General features: G+C 37.7%; 1 protein-coding gene across 1 annotated transcript in view; it reads left to right on the forward strand.

The window, feature by feature from the left end:
• The window catches only part of KNL1 (kinetochore scaffold 1), a gene marked incomplete at both ends in the record, with an annotated part of 49153 nt that overhangs the window by 14674 nt on the left and 18764 nt on the right, over positions 1-15715 (forward strand). Inside the window, 4 exons of the mRNA XM_080930929.1 lie at positions 2126-6604; positions 11141-11279; positions 11858-11925; positions 13509-13607. Of these exons, the coding sequence (XP_080787055.1) occupies positions 2126-6604; positions 11141-11279; positions 11858-11925; positions 13509-13607 (4785 nt within the window). The remainder of the gene's footprint in view (positions 1-2125; positions 6605-11140; positions 11280-11857; positions 11926-13508; positions 13608-15715) is intronic.

Raw genomic sequence — 15715 nt, forward strand, 5'->3', positions numbered from 1 at the left:
AGAGGGCATCATATCTCATTAAAGATGGTTGTGAGCCATCTTGTGGGTTGCTTGGATTTGAACTCAGAACCTCTGGAAGAACAGTCAAGTGCTCTTAACTACTGAGCCATCTCTCCAGCCTGGGATTATATCTTTGAAGAGAAGATCCCAAAGTATAGAGTATAATGTGAATTAGCCATCATGTACCTATATGCCTTTCTAAGATTTTACTTAGGGTTGGAATGCTTATTCAATACAAATGCCTTTTTAAGACTTTTTATTTAGAGTTGAAGTTACTATCCAGTACAGAATTTTCATTATGGTTGCATTTCATAGTTCAGTGCTTTTTTTTTTCCGTGTAGAGGGCATGTAATTAACTTTGAATTTTAATTTTTCCTAAACTAAAAGTAAATTATTTATGGACTTCAGCTTTTTTAAAAAAAAATGTTTGAGACAGGTCTCCAACCTAGCCTGGCCTGAAACTTATTAAGTAACTAAGGATGAATTTGAACTTACTGTTGAGACAGGGTCTCACTGTGTTGTGTAGCCTTGGCTATCATGGAGATCACGTTATAAACTAGGTTGGCCTCAAAAATCATCAAGATCCCTGTTGCAGTAAATATTGAATGTATGGCTTATCTCTTTATCGGCCCCCAGGGGTCTTACTCCACGGATGCTGCTCTAGTGTGGAGTCAAGCACACAGACTCTAGAGTCACTTGGTCCACAGGCCACTCTCATATTTTCAAGTGGTAATAGTTTATATAGCTTACATTTAAAGGTAAGTTGTTTTTGTTTTTAAGTAAACAAAAGGGGTGATATATAGATTTATGTTACGGTTATACATAATTGGACAGTGGAGAGGTAGGTGGAGAAAAGGTAGAAAACCGGAGAAGAAGCATAGATTAAGGAGAGGAAATCAAAATGGAGCTGGAGAAAGCAGACCTGGATCCTGGTGGTCATAATTAGCTGTAGGTAGATAGGAATATTTTATGGGATTCTATAGGCCTTTTATCTCATATAGAAGGGCAGTTTGTATCTTTGTCTATTTGATGTAATCTATGGTATAGGGGGTTTGTAGATTGAGAATGTAATATATAAACCTTCATGCAAAGCTATTGGGCTTTGGAGCAATGTTTGTGGCAGGTGGTGGAGGAAAGAAAACACCAGGGCAGTAATCACCTCCCAAAACAGAAACAGCAGGGCAGGTGGAGTGAACCGCTTGGGAAGGGAATCGTATGGAGAGGGCGACTTGAACTGAGTGACAGAGTCTGAGCACTCAGCTCCATACTAGAGCAGCATCTGCAGAGTGAAACCGTGGAGGCTGATAAAGAGATATGCCATCCATTTTAATATTTACTGCAATAGATTCCCTACCTCAGCCTCTCAGAGTGCTGAGATGAAAGGCATGCACCACTATGCCCAGCTCCCTTGAACTGCTTGCTGATCTTCCTACTTCCAGTATAGGTGTGAATTAACATATCTGCTCTATGTTGTACTGGGAATTGATTATAGGGTAACATGGTAAGTAAGCACTCTACCAAATGAACTACATTCCTAGCCTTAGGGAAAAAAAATAACAAATTACATATAGCATGCTATATCAAGTAAAGCAATCTAGCTTGAAACCATTACTAATTGTGCCTATATAGTACATGTTAGGGGCTGGAGAGATGGCTCAGCAGTTAAGAGCACTGTTCACTCTTCCAGACTTCAATCTCCAGCAACTACATGGTGGCTCACAGTCATATATAATGGGATCTGATGCCTTCTTCTGACATTCAGGTGTACATACAGATTGAGCACTCATATTCATAAAATAAACGAATCTTTAAAAAATTATAGTACATGTTATAAAATACTTTTTTCTAAATTTATATTTTGGGGCTAGAGAATTGACTTAGTTGGTAAGTGTTCTGGCTGCTCTTCCAGAGGACCTGGATTTAATTCCTAACACCTGTATGGCAGCTTATAACCATGTGTAACTCCAGTTCCAGGGTATTTCTTATGACCTTCACAGGCATCAGGCAAGCAAGAAGTTCATAGGCACACATGCAGGTAGAACACCTATATACATAAAATAATAAACTAAAATAATAAATTACAAAAAATTATATTTGGTCTAATTTTTTAATTTTTTTATTATAGTTTTCGATTACAGACTGCAACCCTGAAAGGAAACATGCAAATGATCAGACAGTCATCTTTTCAGATGAAAACCAGATGGATCTGACAGCAAGTCACACTGTGATGATTACCAAAGGTCTTTCAGATTGTACCAAACATGAAAATTCCACAAAAATTGATACCACATTCTTTCTGGAGAATTTAAAGCAACATGTTTCGAATTCAAGAAATAAAAAGGATTTAGCATGTTCCATAAGTCAAAACGTTTTCTCAGAAAAGATAAATTCTGACAACTTCATAAAAAGATTGAAAGCAGGAAAATATAATACTTTTCCTTCTATAGAGCTTAATAAGGAAAATACTGAGATACCTGTTTATTCCAAAGACTCAAACAGTGCCTCTTCAACACATCAAATGGACACGTCTCTTAGAGTAAATGAAAATAGTAGTAATAGGACTAGAATTTTTAGAGAACAAGATGATGGGATGAATTTGACACAGTGTCATACAGCCTGTATTCAGACTTGGATTCCTCCTCCCTCCAGGGAGGCCAACATAGGACAATTTAAAGGTGATAATACAATTTATGGCAATGACTGTATGGAGTTGACAACTAACAACACGATACAGGTTTTGTCATCAGAAGATAAGTTATCTGAAAGAGAAACTCAAACTCAAAATGATATGATGAATGTTACAACAGTTGCTGGAGCTATAGCTCCAGAGAAGAAAACAGCCCTTAAGGATAAACTAAACGCTGCTTTTTACAGCTCTTTCTCAAACCCTGAAAATGAAGTTCATATTACCAAATATCATCCTGTAGAGTCAGAAGCTCCTACAGTTACACAGATTTCTAATCGAAGTACCAGCACATTGGCTATGACCTCAGAATCTATATGTTCTAATCCAGCTATTCAAGGATATAAGACAGTTTTTTATTCTAGTAGCAATGATGCAATGGAACTGACTAAGTGTCTATCAAGTATGCAAGAGGAAAAAAAAATGCTGAAGGTTGATGATAAGTATTCTAATATATGTACAAATCCAGATGCTGGCCCACTCAGAGAGAACACTATTTATTCAGAAGAGGACAACATGGACATTACCAAAAGCCACACAGTTGCAATAGATAATAAGGTATTTAAGCATGATCAAGAAAAGATTAACAAAGAAATAACAGCTATACCAATATTTGAAAAGGAAATGATGCTTCAAAATCTTATAACTAAGTCAGAAGATGAGAAAATGAATGTGAATTATATTACAGTTCCTCAAGTATCTAAGGAAAGATTACAACAGAGTCTGACAAATGCTTTATCTGTCTCATTGGCTGATAAAAGGATGGAATTCTCAGCAGGTGAAGATATGGATTTGACTAAAAGTCACACAACTAAGTTAAGTCAAGTTATTCCTACAGCTTTTGATGTAGCATCAAAGAGTGTCACCAAATCTTACTCTCATAGCAAAAGCCCTTCAGATGAATGGGGAAACCTGGATAAACAAGTCATGCTAGGCCAGCATTTTAAACTTCCTTTACCACAGAGGAAAGATTTAGATGATCCCTATTCTCAGCATAAAATAGCGTATTCAGAGGAGGTACAAACCATGGATCTAACCAAGAGCCACACTATTGTAATTGGGTTTGGTCCTTCTGAGGTACAAGAACATAGTAAAATTAATTTAGAACACAGAAACAGCCAACTTACAGCAGAAAACAGACAAACAGCTGTGAACATTCCTGGAGGAAACTCTAGAGTAGTAACAACTAGTGATACGGACATGTTAAAGGACGGAAGTATACATAAGCCAGAATTGCTGAAGGAAAAGCAAAACGTCAAAATTTATGGAAGAAAAAGTATTGGTGGACTGAAATTTGATAAAACTGTATTATTTTCAGAGAGCAATGATAATATGGAAATCACCAAGAGTTGTACAGTGAAAATAAACCATAGGTCTTTATTAGATAAGCACGATTCTCCTTTAGTATCTTTGGCAGGAACTTCTAAAACCATTTTACATGCACATGGACAGGATGAAATGGAAATCAATAGAAATCACACAACTCCTTTAGAATATAAAATTATCTCACCCAGTGATATAACTCCTGGTAATCTGGATAAGACTGTGATGTCTATAGATGATCACGAAGAACTAGAAATGACAAAGTCCCATACTGTTTTTATTGACTACCAAGCCGAGGCAAAAGGTGTGCTTCCAGACAGACTTGACTTTCAATTATCCAAAAAAGAAAACCTACAGAAGCCAAAAGTGACCTCTACTCCTGCTGAAGAGATTGTTTCCATTGCAAAAAATAGTGAAAGCAACCATCTACTAGCAAAAGTCAGCCAGGTAACAATTTTAAAGGAAGGGTTTAATAGTGGGCCTGGAGAAGAAACTAATGATGCACAAAAGCCTGGATTTCTGACTGAACCCCTTTTAGTCAAGACTCAGAGAAGAAAAAGCCTTAGGCTTAAGAACAACACTATTACATTTCCAGAGAATGATAGATGTAATAGAGATATCACTCAGAGTTCTGTGGTAGAAATAAATAATGAAACTTGCCTGCAAGATAGAAAGGGTTTTAGTATTGTGCCATTGGCAGGAACTTCCAAACCAGTTTTGTCTGCATACAGGCCAGAGGACATGGAGATCTCTAGAGGTCAAACCACTGCTTCAGAATATAAAACTGTCCCACCAGATGACATAACTACTATGCCTACAGATAAAACTGTAATGTTTGTGGATAATCTCAGTGATCTGGACGTCACCAGGTCCCACACTGTTTTCATTGATTGTCAAGCCAAAGAGAAAGTACTTCATGAATATACTAACTTGGGAATACCAAAAACAAAACACTTGAGTAGTTCTGAAGGTGATAACTGTATTCAAGATACTTGTATTCAAGAAATCGCCAAAAAACCAGTAGCTGAACACAAACATTACATGACAGCTTCTAATACATTATTTAGTGATCAAAGTACAATGAATATCAAGTTTCATAGAGCTGATATAGATGAGGAGGTCGTAAAAAAGCAAGTGGAGGCCAGTACATTGAAGCAAACCAAACTTGAAAGCTGTCCATTAAATAGAACAGATGGAAAAACTGTGGATTTTACAAGCGGTCATATAGGTGATGTTTGTAGATCCAGTGACAAGTATTCCCCTTTACCAAATGTTAGTAATCCTATCTCCCTGTGCGATAAAAATAAGGAGAAAGTTTATAATTGCCAAGTGCCAAATGAGTTTGCTAATGCAGATATTTTACCAAGTAGATATCACATGGATTCTGAAATAACATCTGCCTTTGTACCTTGTCCTTCAAAAGAAGTTACTCAAACTAAAAGTGCCATAGCATTGCTTAAAGATCAAGATCTGATAGAAGAGCCTCTGGGGGAGATGGCTAAATTTAAACATGCATCTCTTAAACTTGCAAAGGATCAGATGGAGGCCTTTGTTGATGTTAGTGTTTCTTCTCAGCCTCATCTTTCAGGCCAACAACCTCCATCAACTCAAAAAGGGCAGGATGCTGCCAATAGAGATAAAGGAATATTATCTAAAGCTGGGAAGAAGACTTTACCTTTTCTTATAGGAAGTGTCTCTGCACCTACGTGTGACAATGAATCCAAAATACCTACTAATGAGGAACACTTTGCTGTAACCTATAAAAAAGAACTGAACAAAAGTATTCAAACAGAGAAATGTAATACAAATGTACATAGTCATAGTAACTCAGTCCTGACAGCACAAGTCATTCAAACACATGCCAGTGCTGAAGAAGCCTCAGACGCTATAGCTCCATCTAGTATTCAAACAGAGAAATGTAATACAAATGTACATAGTCATAGTAACTCAGTCCTGACAGCACAAGTCATTCAAACACATGCCAGTGCTGAAGAAGCCTCAGACGCTATAGCTCCATCTGTTCAGACTGTTCATATAGTACCTCCTGAAGAACAGTTACTTGAAGCAGGAAATCGGACACACAGTATGAGTGCAGTACAAACTACAGAAGAAAGTAAAACTTCCCACCATGAGACTGAAACTACATCTGTACCACTAAAAGCAGTTAAAGACAAAACAAGAAGATGTTCATTGGGAATATTTTTACCCAGATTACCAAACAAGAGAAGTTGTAGTATCACTGGTATTGATGACCAGGAGCAGATTCTAACAGATACAGCTGATTTAACTCACCTAGAAACTCAGCCAGTTTGTAGTAAAGATCCAGGCATAGGATCTGTTGCAACCCAACTGAACACGAGTCCATCTCAGTATATAAATGAGGAAAATCTCCCTATATATCCTGATGAGATGCTTTCATCAGATTCTGTTAGCCTGGACAATGAGGAAAGTGCTCCGGTTGACACACGTCATACAGAGATTTTACGATCTGAAAACAAAACAGAAACCTGCAGGGCCCAAAAGAGAGCCCGGGTTCAAGAAAATGATGTTACAAATGAGAAAAAGATCAGAACACATGATGATGCACAAGATCAAGAGGTAAGCTGTCTTGAACCAAAAACTTTTTTGAATTTTAAGTTTCTAAGCAATAGAAACTTTATACTTATTAAAGGTTAGTGAAACATTCCTGTGTAGGTCACTTGGTAAAACATTATGTCATGGTGGCCTGTACCTGTATTCTTAGCACTCTGAAGGTCAAGGCAAGAGGACTGCTGCAACTTTGAGGCTAGCCAATGCTACATAACAAGAACTTATCTCAATAATTTGTAATGGCTAATACCCACAAAAAATGGAATTAAAATTGTATTAATGGCAAATATAATTGTGTCTTGACTTTTTGAGACAGCTTCTTTATTGTCCCGAATAGCCTCAAGCTTGTAGACCTCTTGCCTCTACCTCCCAAGTGCTGAAATTACAGATGTACTCTATAATGCCAGGTCAACTTGTATAATTCTAAGTATCCAGTCACTTTTGCTGGTGATTTGTCAGTATTGCTTTGTGTACAAGAATCTCTTGGGAGGGTTCTATGTAGTTTGAAAGCTTTACTTACCCTGAGTCATCTCACTGACACATCTGTTTCTTAAGATAATGTCTAATGTAATGGACACTGACTTCATCCTCTTAAGTGCTAGGATTATAGGCATGTGCTATCATGTCTACCTTGAAAAGAGTTTCATGTTATAAATATTTGAGGCATAAAATTTTTCTACTATTCAAACTGCAAAAAAAAAGCTTGAGAAAGTTTGTTTGGTATATCAAGACATGTCAAAGCACAGATTTCTCTAGTGACTAGAAGAATACCTAGGTCAAGCTTAATACTTGAAAATAAGCCAAGGTTTATTTATCTATTTTGTTTGTTTGTTTGCTTTTGGGTTTTTGAGACAGGGTTTCTCAGTGTACCCCTGGGTGACCTAGAACTTGCACTGTAGACCAGGCTGGCCTTAAAAGCATAGCAATCTGCCTGCTTCTGCCTCCCAAGTACTGGGATTAAAGGCATGCATTACCACTGGTGGTAATTTCTTTTATCATTTGAAAGATGTTTTATTTACTTATTTATTTAATTGTATGAGTACTCTGTTACATGTAAAACTTCATGTCAGAAGAGGGCATCAGATACCCTTATAGATGGTTGTGAGCCTCCATGTGGTGCTGGGAATTGAACTCAGGACCTCTGGAAGAACAGCTAGTGCTCTTAACCACTGAGCCATCTCTCCAGATCTTTTGTTTTTGTTTTTTGTTTTTCCCCAAAAAAGGAAAACCCTCATTTGGCTACTGTGGAAAGAACAAAACTTCTCATTCGAATCCAGTTTTACATGTGGGAAAATGAAAACTAGAAAATGCTCTAAGATTTATAAACTCTTACTAAGAACCAGATAAAGGGGCTTGATGAGGTCACTCAGTGATTAAGAACACTTTTGTAGAGTACTCAAGTTCAGTTTTCAGCACCAACATCAGGTGCCTTGTAATTGCTTGTAACTCCAGGGGATCCAGTCCTGGACTCTCCAAATGCCTGCATTCACATGCTGATACCCCTACACAGGTATAAGCACCTGCACATAATTTAAAATGAAAAATCTTTAGAAAAACAACTACATAATAGCACATGCTAATATTCCAGCACTCAGAAAACTCTAGAGGATCACAAGTTTGAAGTCAGGCTAGGTTGTAAGTTGAAGTAAGGCTTGATGTGTGTGTGTGTGTGTGTGTGTGTGTGTGTGTGTGTGTGTGTGTGTGTGTGTGTACGTGTGTGTGTGTGTGCGCGTGCGCGCGCGCATGCATACACAAAAACAATATAAGTAAGTACAGAAGATGATTTCAGTGGCTCTGTGTTGCTGGAATTTGCTCTGAGGTGAGGTGATGAGAAAATAGCCAAAGCTTCTTTTTTTAAAGATCTATTTATTTTATGTATATGAGTACCCTGTAGCTGTCTTCAGACACACCAGAAGAGGGCATCAGATCCCATTACAGATGGTTGTGAGCCACCATGTGGTTGCTGGGAATCAAACTCAGGACCTTTGGAAGAGCAGTCAGAGCCATCTCTTCAGCCCCTTATAGCCAAATTTTTGAGAAACCAATAATGGTAATGTAACACTTAAATCTAACTAGATTTTATGAAAATTAGTATTTTGTTCAACAAATATTGTATATCTACTATACACTAGATCAGTGGCTCTTAACCTTCCTTAATGCTGTGACTCTATATATTTTGTGTATATGAGTGTTTTGTCTGTATGTACATTTATTTATATACCAAAAGAAGGCATCAGATTCCATGGGACTACAGTTATTGATGGTTGGGAATTGAACTCAGGACCTCCTGAATGAGCAACCAGTCCTCTTAACCATTGAGCCATATCTCCAGCTCCCAGCTCTGACCCTCTACTAGAGTAGTTCCTCATGTTGTGGTGACCCCAAACAGAGTTATTTGCACTGCTACTTCATAACTGTAGTTTTGCTACTGCTATGGATCACAGTGTAAATACCTATATTTTCTGATGGTGTCAGGCAACCTCTACAAAAGGATCTGTTCTAAACCCCTAAAGGGATGTGACTCAGTTTTTAAGACTTTATTAAAAAAAACTTTTTAAAGGTTAGTAATCTTTTAAATCTTATGCTTTAGTTGAGCAGTCTCCCAGCTACTCTAAACCTACTAATCCTGGTTCTAAGTCCTGCCATGTGTCCACATCTACCTCTCTGCTCAGCTCTGGTCTATCCCTTCAGCTCTGGTGTCCTCTGGCTGAATCTCCCACCTCTGATTCTTCTCCCAGAGTTCCTCTCTCTGCCCAGATCCACCTTTCACTTCCTGTCCAGCTATTGGCTATCATATTTTTATTAAAGCCAATTTGATATAATTCTTGATTACCTTAGGTGAGAAAGGAACAAATATTTACAAAAAATGAGACTGGTGATGGGCCAAAGAATTAACAATACTAAGATTCGGCTAATATTTAGCTCTGTGCAGGTGCAGTATTAAGACTTAAATATAAACTATACCCCAACAAAATGAAATGTTTTTGTTTTGAAGTAGGATTCTCATTAAGTAACCCTGGCTAGCCTAGAATTTGCCATATAGACCAAACTAGCTTTGAACTCAGAGAATTGTAACTATCTGTCTTCTGAGTGCTGGGATTAAAACACTGATACTTGTGCTAGCTCACAGGTTTAACTCCGGCACTTTTGGAAGGCAGAGGCAGGTGGACTTCTCTGAGATTGAGGCCAGCTTGATTTACAGAGCTAGGACAGCCAAGGCTACACATAGAAACCCTGTCTCACAAAACCAAAATAAATAAATAAAATTCTACTCTGCATCTCTTTAGTGTATGGTGAGAAATACATTTTTTGTATGGGTATATTTGCATGTTAGTGTGTAGGCAAGAAATCAGTGTCAGGTGTCTTCCTTTATCATTCTCTACCTATTCTGAAACCAGGTCTCTCACTAAACCGCCAATTCAACTAGGCTGGCTGGCCATTGAGTTAATCTCCACCTCCCTTCCTTCTCTGCCCTCCACTCCTGGGATAACAGGTGCATGCCCCTGTGAACACTAGGGATCTAAACTCAAGTCCTCATCGAACCCTCTGTTTAGACTGTGGTTTCCTCTTCTGAAGTAGCTCCACTGTTGGTGACTGAAAGCTAAATAATTAGATAAGTTGACTTATGGTATCTTTCTATAACTGAGGTACAACTAAAACAATTTGTTTATACTCTATAGCACATAAACTAACTACCATTATTGAGGCCTAAGCTGCCTGATATTCTTTTTTTTTTTTTTTTTTTTTTTTTTTTTTTTTTTTTTTTTGAGATAGGATTTTTCTGTGTAACCTTGACTATCATGGAACTTGCTTGCTCTGTAGACCAGGCTGGCCTCAAACTCACAGAGATCCACCTGCCTCTGCTCCCAACGCCATGTGCCACTACTACCCAGAGATATTCTACTTATTGTACATGAATTATGTAGATAAATTTTGTTAGAAATAGTATTTTTGGTGGTGTAGTGTGCCTTTAATCCTAGTACTCAGGAGCCAGAAGCAGGTGGATCTCTGACTTCAAGGCCAGCCTATTTGACACTGCTAGTTCTAGGACAGGTAAGGCCACATAGAGAAACCCTGTCTCAGAAAACAAACAAAAAAGTTTTTGCTGGTGTTCAAAATTTAGTCACTGTGGGCTGGAGAGATGGCTCAGCAGTTAAGAGCACTAGCTGCTCTTCCAGAGGTCCTGAGTTCAATTCCCAGCAGCCACATGGTGTCCTCTTCTGGTATGTCTGATGATACCTATAGTGTACTCATATACATAAAATAAATACATCTTTAAAGATAATTTAGTCACTGTAAGAACTAAGCTCATAACTTTATGTTGATGTTTTTAAATTATATATATGAGGGTGCTTTTGTGCATATGTATTGATGTGGAAGGAGGAATGTGAATGTCATGGGAACAAAGTTGATGTCTCAACTTTGTGGAGTCAGTTATCTTCTTTTCTCTCTGTGGGTTCTGGGAATGGAACTTAGGCCACTAAGCTTACATAGCAAGTGTCTTTACTTCTGTCTCTTATGCTGATGTTTCTTTGGTAATTTCAGATTTTCGATCATTATACTGAAGAGGATATTAATAAAAATATCACCAGTGTATTGCTAAAAAGCCTGAGCAGGACACCATCTAGTTCTAGCAGCTCTCTGGATTCAATCAAGGCTGATGGAATCTCTCTGGATGTCAGCAGTAAGATCTTTGTGAAAGCTAAATAATAAGTTATTTGTATGCTTGGGTAATAAGTGTATTACAGTTTAGGAAGTATCTGGATGTTATAAATCCTTTCAGTGTTGTCTAGTTGATTAGTAATATTTCACTTTTGATTTTTTTAAAAAAAGTTAATGAAATGACAAATGTTATATTACAAAGGAATAGTTGATTTCCTCCAAAAGCTTAAAATTAGTGGGGAACATTGAATGGAACCTTAAAAGTATATAGATATTTTTATAGTTTTAGTTAATGAAAAGTTTCTCAGAAACATTCTAGTATATGGGATGCATCAGGTTTATGAAGAGTACATAAATCTGAAAGATAATTAAAATTAACTTTACATTTTAGTATTCACTTATTTGGTTTTGGTACAGGGTCTCACTACCTGTAGTTTTGGCAGCCTAGATTGTGATGTAGACCAGGCTGGCCTTAAACTCACAGAGCTCTGCCTGCTTCTGCCTGTCCAATGCTGGGACTAAAGGTGTCACCACTATTTCAAGTCTTACAGTTTAGCTTTGACTTGCTTAACATTTACATAAATTTTGCTTTGTTTCTAGCACAGCGTAATAGTCAAATGGAATCACAGTTTCTTGGTGACACTATCTGCGAAGAGAGTCTGAGGGAGGTATGTTAATGTATTTCTCATTTTAATTATTTTTTCATTTATTATTTGTGTGTGTGTGTGTGTGTGTGTGTGTGTGTGTGTGTGTGTGTGTGTGTGTGTGTGTTTGTTTGAGTGCATGCATGCCATACTACACATGTGCCAGTCTGAGGACAACTTGCAGAAACTGATTTCTCTTTCCATCAAGTGGGTCTCAGGAATTGAACTCAGGTTATTAGACTTGGTGTTGAGTGCCCTTGTCGGCTGAGCCATCCTATGGACCACTATTTCTCACTGAGGTTTTTGTTTTGTTCTTGAGGTTGCTCCCATATGTCACAGCTGTCCTCAAACTTAATATATATCTGAAAGTGACCTCAAACTTTTGATCCTCCAGCCTCTACCTCCAAAGTGTTATGATTACATACTTGGACCACATGCCAAATTTCATGTGGCACTAGGAATCCAGCCCAGAGCTTCATGAATGCTAGGCAAATACTTTACCAACTGGATTTTATCTCAAGCCTTAGAATTTTTAAAATTATAAAGTATTTCAAATATATAAAAGTTTTCTTTGTTAAGGATTCAACATAGTAGTTATATTAAGTATTATCTTTGTCTGTTCTCTTATAATAACTGAATACCACAAACTGGGGAGTTTATACAGCCAGCTTGTGAAGTATAGCACTGCCACAAGCTCAGCATGTGACAGCTGCCAGGCTGGAAGTGCTGTACAGAATCTCTGGGTGACCCATACATAGCATCTTATGGCTGTAGCTTACCAAGTTGAGCTCGTTTTCCTCTTATAAAGCCATTAATGCAGTCCTGGGAGCCCTAATATTTTGACTTCATCCAGTTATCTTCTTACGCTACATACTATTGGCATATGACCGTGGGAATTAATGTGAGTTTTGGAGAAATCAAACACCTTGACCTTAATAAGTAGAAATTAAGAACAAATGTTTTGGGGCTGGAGAGATGGCTCAGCAGTTAAGAATACTGACTGCTCTTCCAGAGATCCTGAGTTCAATTCCCAGCAACCACATGGTGGCTCACAACCATCTTTAATGGGATCTGATACCCTCTTCTGGATTGTCTGAAAACAGCTACAGTGTACTCATATACAATAAGTAAATAAAAAATTAATAAAAAAAAAAAAAACAAATGTTTCACATTTTGAAAACCATTTTAAATAACCTTAAAATTTTGTTAGACTGGGTTTGGTGGTTGGCATCTTTCATTCCAGCACTCAACAGACCAACACTGTGAATTCCAGGCCATCCTGGGCTGCAGAGCAAATTTGAACTACAGAGGGATATCTTTTGTTTTGTTTGTTTTTTTTTTTAAAGATTTTTTTTTTTTTTTTTTTTTTTTTAATGTATGAGTGCTTTATCTACATGTACACCTGTATGCCAGAAGAGGGCTTCAGATCCCATTATAGAAGGCTAAGGGCCATCATGTAGCTGCTGGGAATTGAACTCAGGACTTACTGAAAGAAGTTTAGCTAGTTCCGTAACTTGGTAGATAAAGCTGTTTAGAAATGAATGATGTTGTTACAGTCAAAGTGAATTTACTTTGAGTGTTTATATAAAGTTCTTTTCTTTTTTTAGAAACTCAAGGATGGACAAATTACAATAAAGGAGTTCTTCATACTTCTTCAGGTCCATATTTTAATACAGAAACCTAGGCAGAGCACTCTCCCAGCCAAAGTAAGTACAGTTTCTTGGCAAAATATTTATCTTAGCTAAAATATATCATGTTGTCATTGTTGATGTTAGTTAAGTTAGGTTGCACCAAAGCAAACATTTATTAAAAGATAAAACCATGAGCTGGGGAATATAGCTCAGTTGGTAGAGGCTTGCTTTACCTTGCGTGAAGCCTTGAGGCTGCCATGTCTAACGACCTGAGTTTGTATACCTGGTGATGTTCCCTTTCCTCACACTGAAATACTTGTAATACCAGCTGAAATCTCTCTAAAACATTCCAGTGATGCAAGATCTCAGATTGATATCCAGCTTGCAGCTCTCCCAGTTGGACATCCATAAGGTTTTGTTTCCCCATCAGAGGTATAACTAACAACACATTCAAGTCTTTATTGATGTCAATAGATCCAAGTCGTGCTCAAGAAGACAAGAGACTTGAAAAATCTTAGATACCGAAAGAAATGGATTATATGTAGATCATGGGAAATGAGGTCATAGCTGTGAGCATCTGTCTCAAGATTTGGATGACTGTGAGTCTCTGTAGAGTAGAAGTGGGAAACACTTCTTGGTTTTTGGTGGTGGCTAGCCTTCATAGACAATGTTTGCAGCTCCCTTAAATTTCTGTGTCTTGTAGGAGCTCAGCTGGCTGCACTGGCAGAGGGTGCTTTTATAGTCATCCTTGATCCTTGCTTGTTTATGGAGAGGTTCAAGATGAAGTACTGTAACCCATTAAGTATAATTAGGCTTAATCAAAATGAATAAAAATGGCTTGTACTCATAATCTCTAATTCAAGATGCAACAAATTAATCCACCCACTGAGTACAATAGTGGCTATCCAACATGTTCCACAGTGCACAAATCTTTTATCCACTGGCACCTCTGCTATTTTACTAGATACATAATTGTATGCTTTATTTTTCTAATTTATTTTTCTTTTATGTTTATTGATGTTTTATCTGCATGCATGTTCTGTGGGTCACATTTGTGCAATGCCTCAGGAAGAAAGAAGAGGGCATTAGATTCCCTGGGACTACAGTTAACATAGTTGTAAGCTACCATTTGGTACTTGGAACCAAATTTGTGTCCTCTGCAAGAGCAACAAGTGCTCTTAACTGACATGCAAACAAAAAAGATTGGCCTTGTATTGAATGGAGATGCCATGTAATATTTTCATAACTTTCTTTTCTTGTTCTTTTACAAAAAACCTTGATTTCACTTAGTATTAAACAGTGTTTAGAAAACACAATCTACATTTTACTATTGCCATTTCATTTTGAGTCAGTACACATAGTTTTGATTTTTATGCATTTAAAAATATGTTTAAGAACTGGAGGATTGTAGCCAGTCATCTTCATCTTCAATCTCAATACTTGAAGACAAAGACAGTACAGATTTTGGTGAGTTTAAGGCCAGCCAGGACTTCACAGTGTAACCATTTTGCAAACAAATAAGAACCTGATAATTGAGCCAGTGAGATGACATATTGGGTAAAGGTGCCTGACACTAAGCTGACTGCCTGAGGTTGATTCTGCAGAACCCACATGGTGGGAAAAAACTGAATTCTACATTCAGGCTGTGGCTTGTAAGCCACACACATAATAAATATAATTTGAAATAAAAAATAACTTCAGAAGTATGCTGAATGTGGTGACCTACATTTATAATCCCAGTTCCCGTTAGATACAAGCAGGAAGTTTACAAATTCAAGGTCATTTTTGACTACATGTTTATTTCAAGGGCCACCAACACTCTGTGAGACCTCATCTGAAAATAAATAGCTGGAGGGGCCCAAGGAGATAGTGCAGTGGTTAAAAAGCAGTAGCTGCTGTTGCAGATGATCTAGGTTTGAGTCCCAGCACCCATGTGGCTGTTGACAACTATATAACTCCATTCCCAGGGGAGTTGACAGTGTCTTCTGGCTACCAAGGGCACCACACCAGGTATGAATGATGCACATACATACATGCAAACGAAATACACACATCCAGCTCATGGGGACTGAACACAGTCCTCATGCTTACATATCTTCCAGCTACTTAATAGATAAGGCTAATGCTTAGAGTGTTGAAATAAGGTATTATGTGCTGTACTGCTTATAAGTAATGAATGAAGA

The sequence above is a fragment of the Micromys minutus genome (assembly GCF_963924665.1).
Source record: "Micromys minutus genome assembly, chromosome: 17".
Classification (NCBI taxonomy): Eukaryota; Metazoa; Chordata; class Mammalia; order Rodentia; family Muridae; genus Micromys; species Micromys minutus.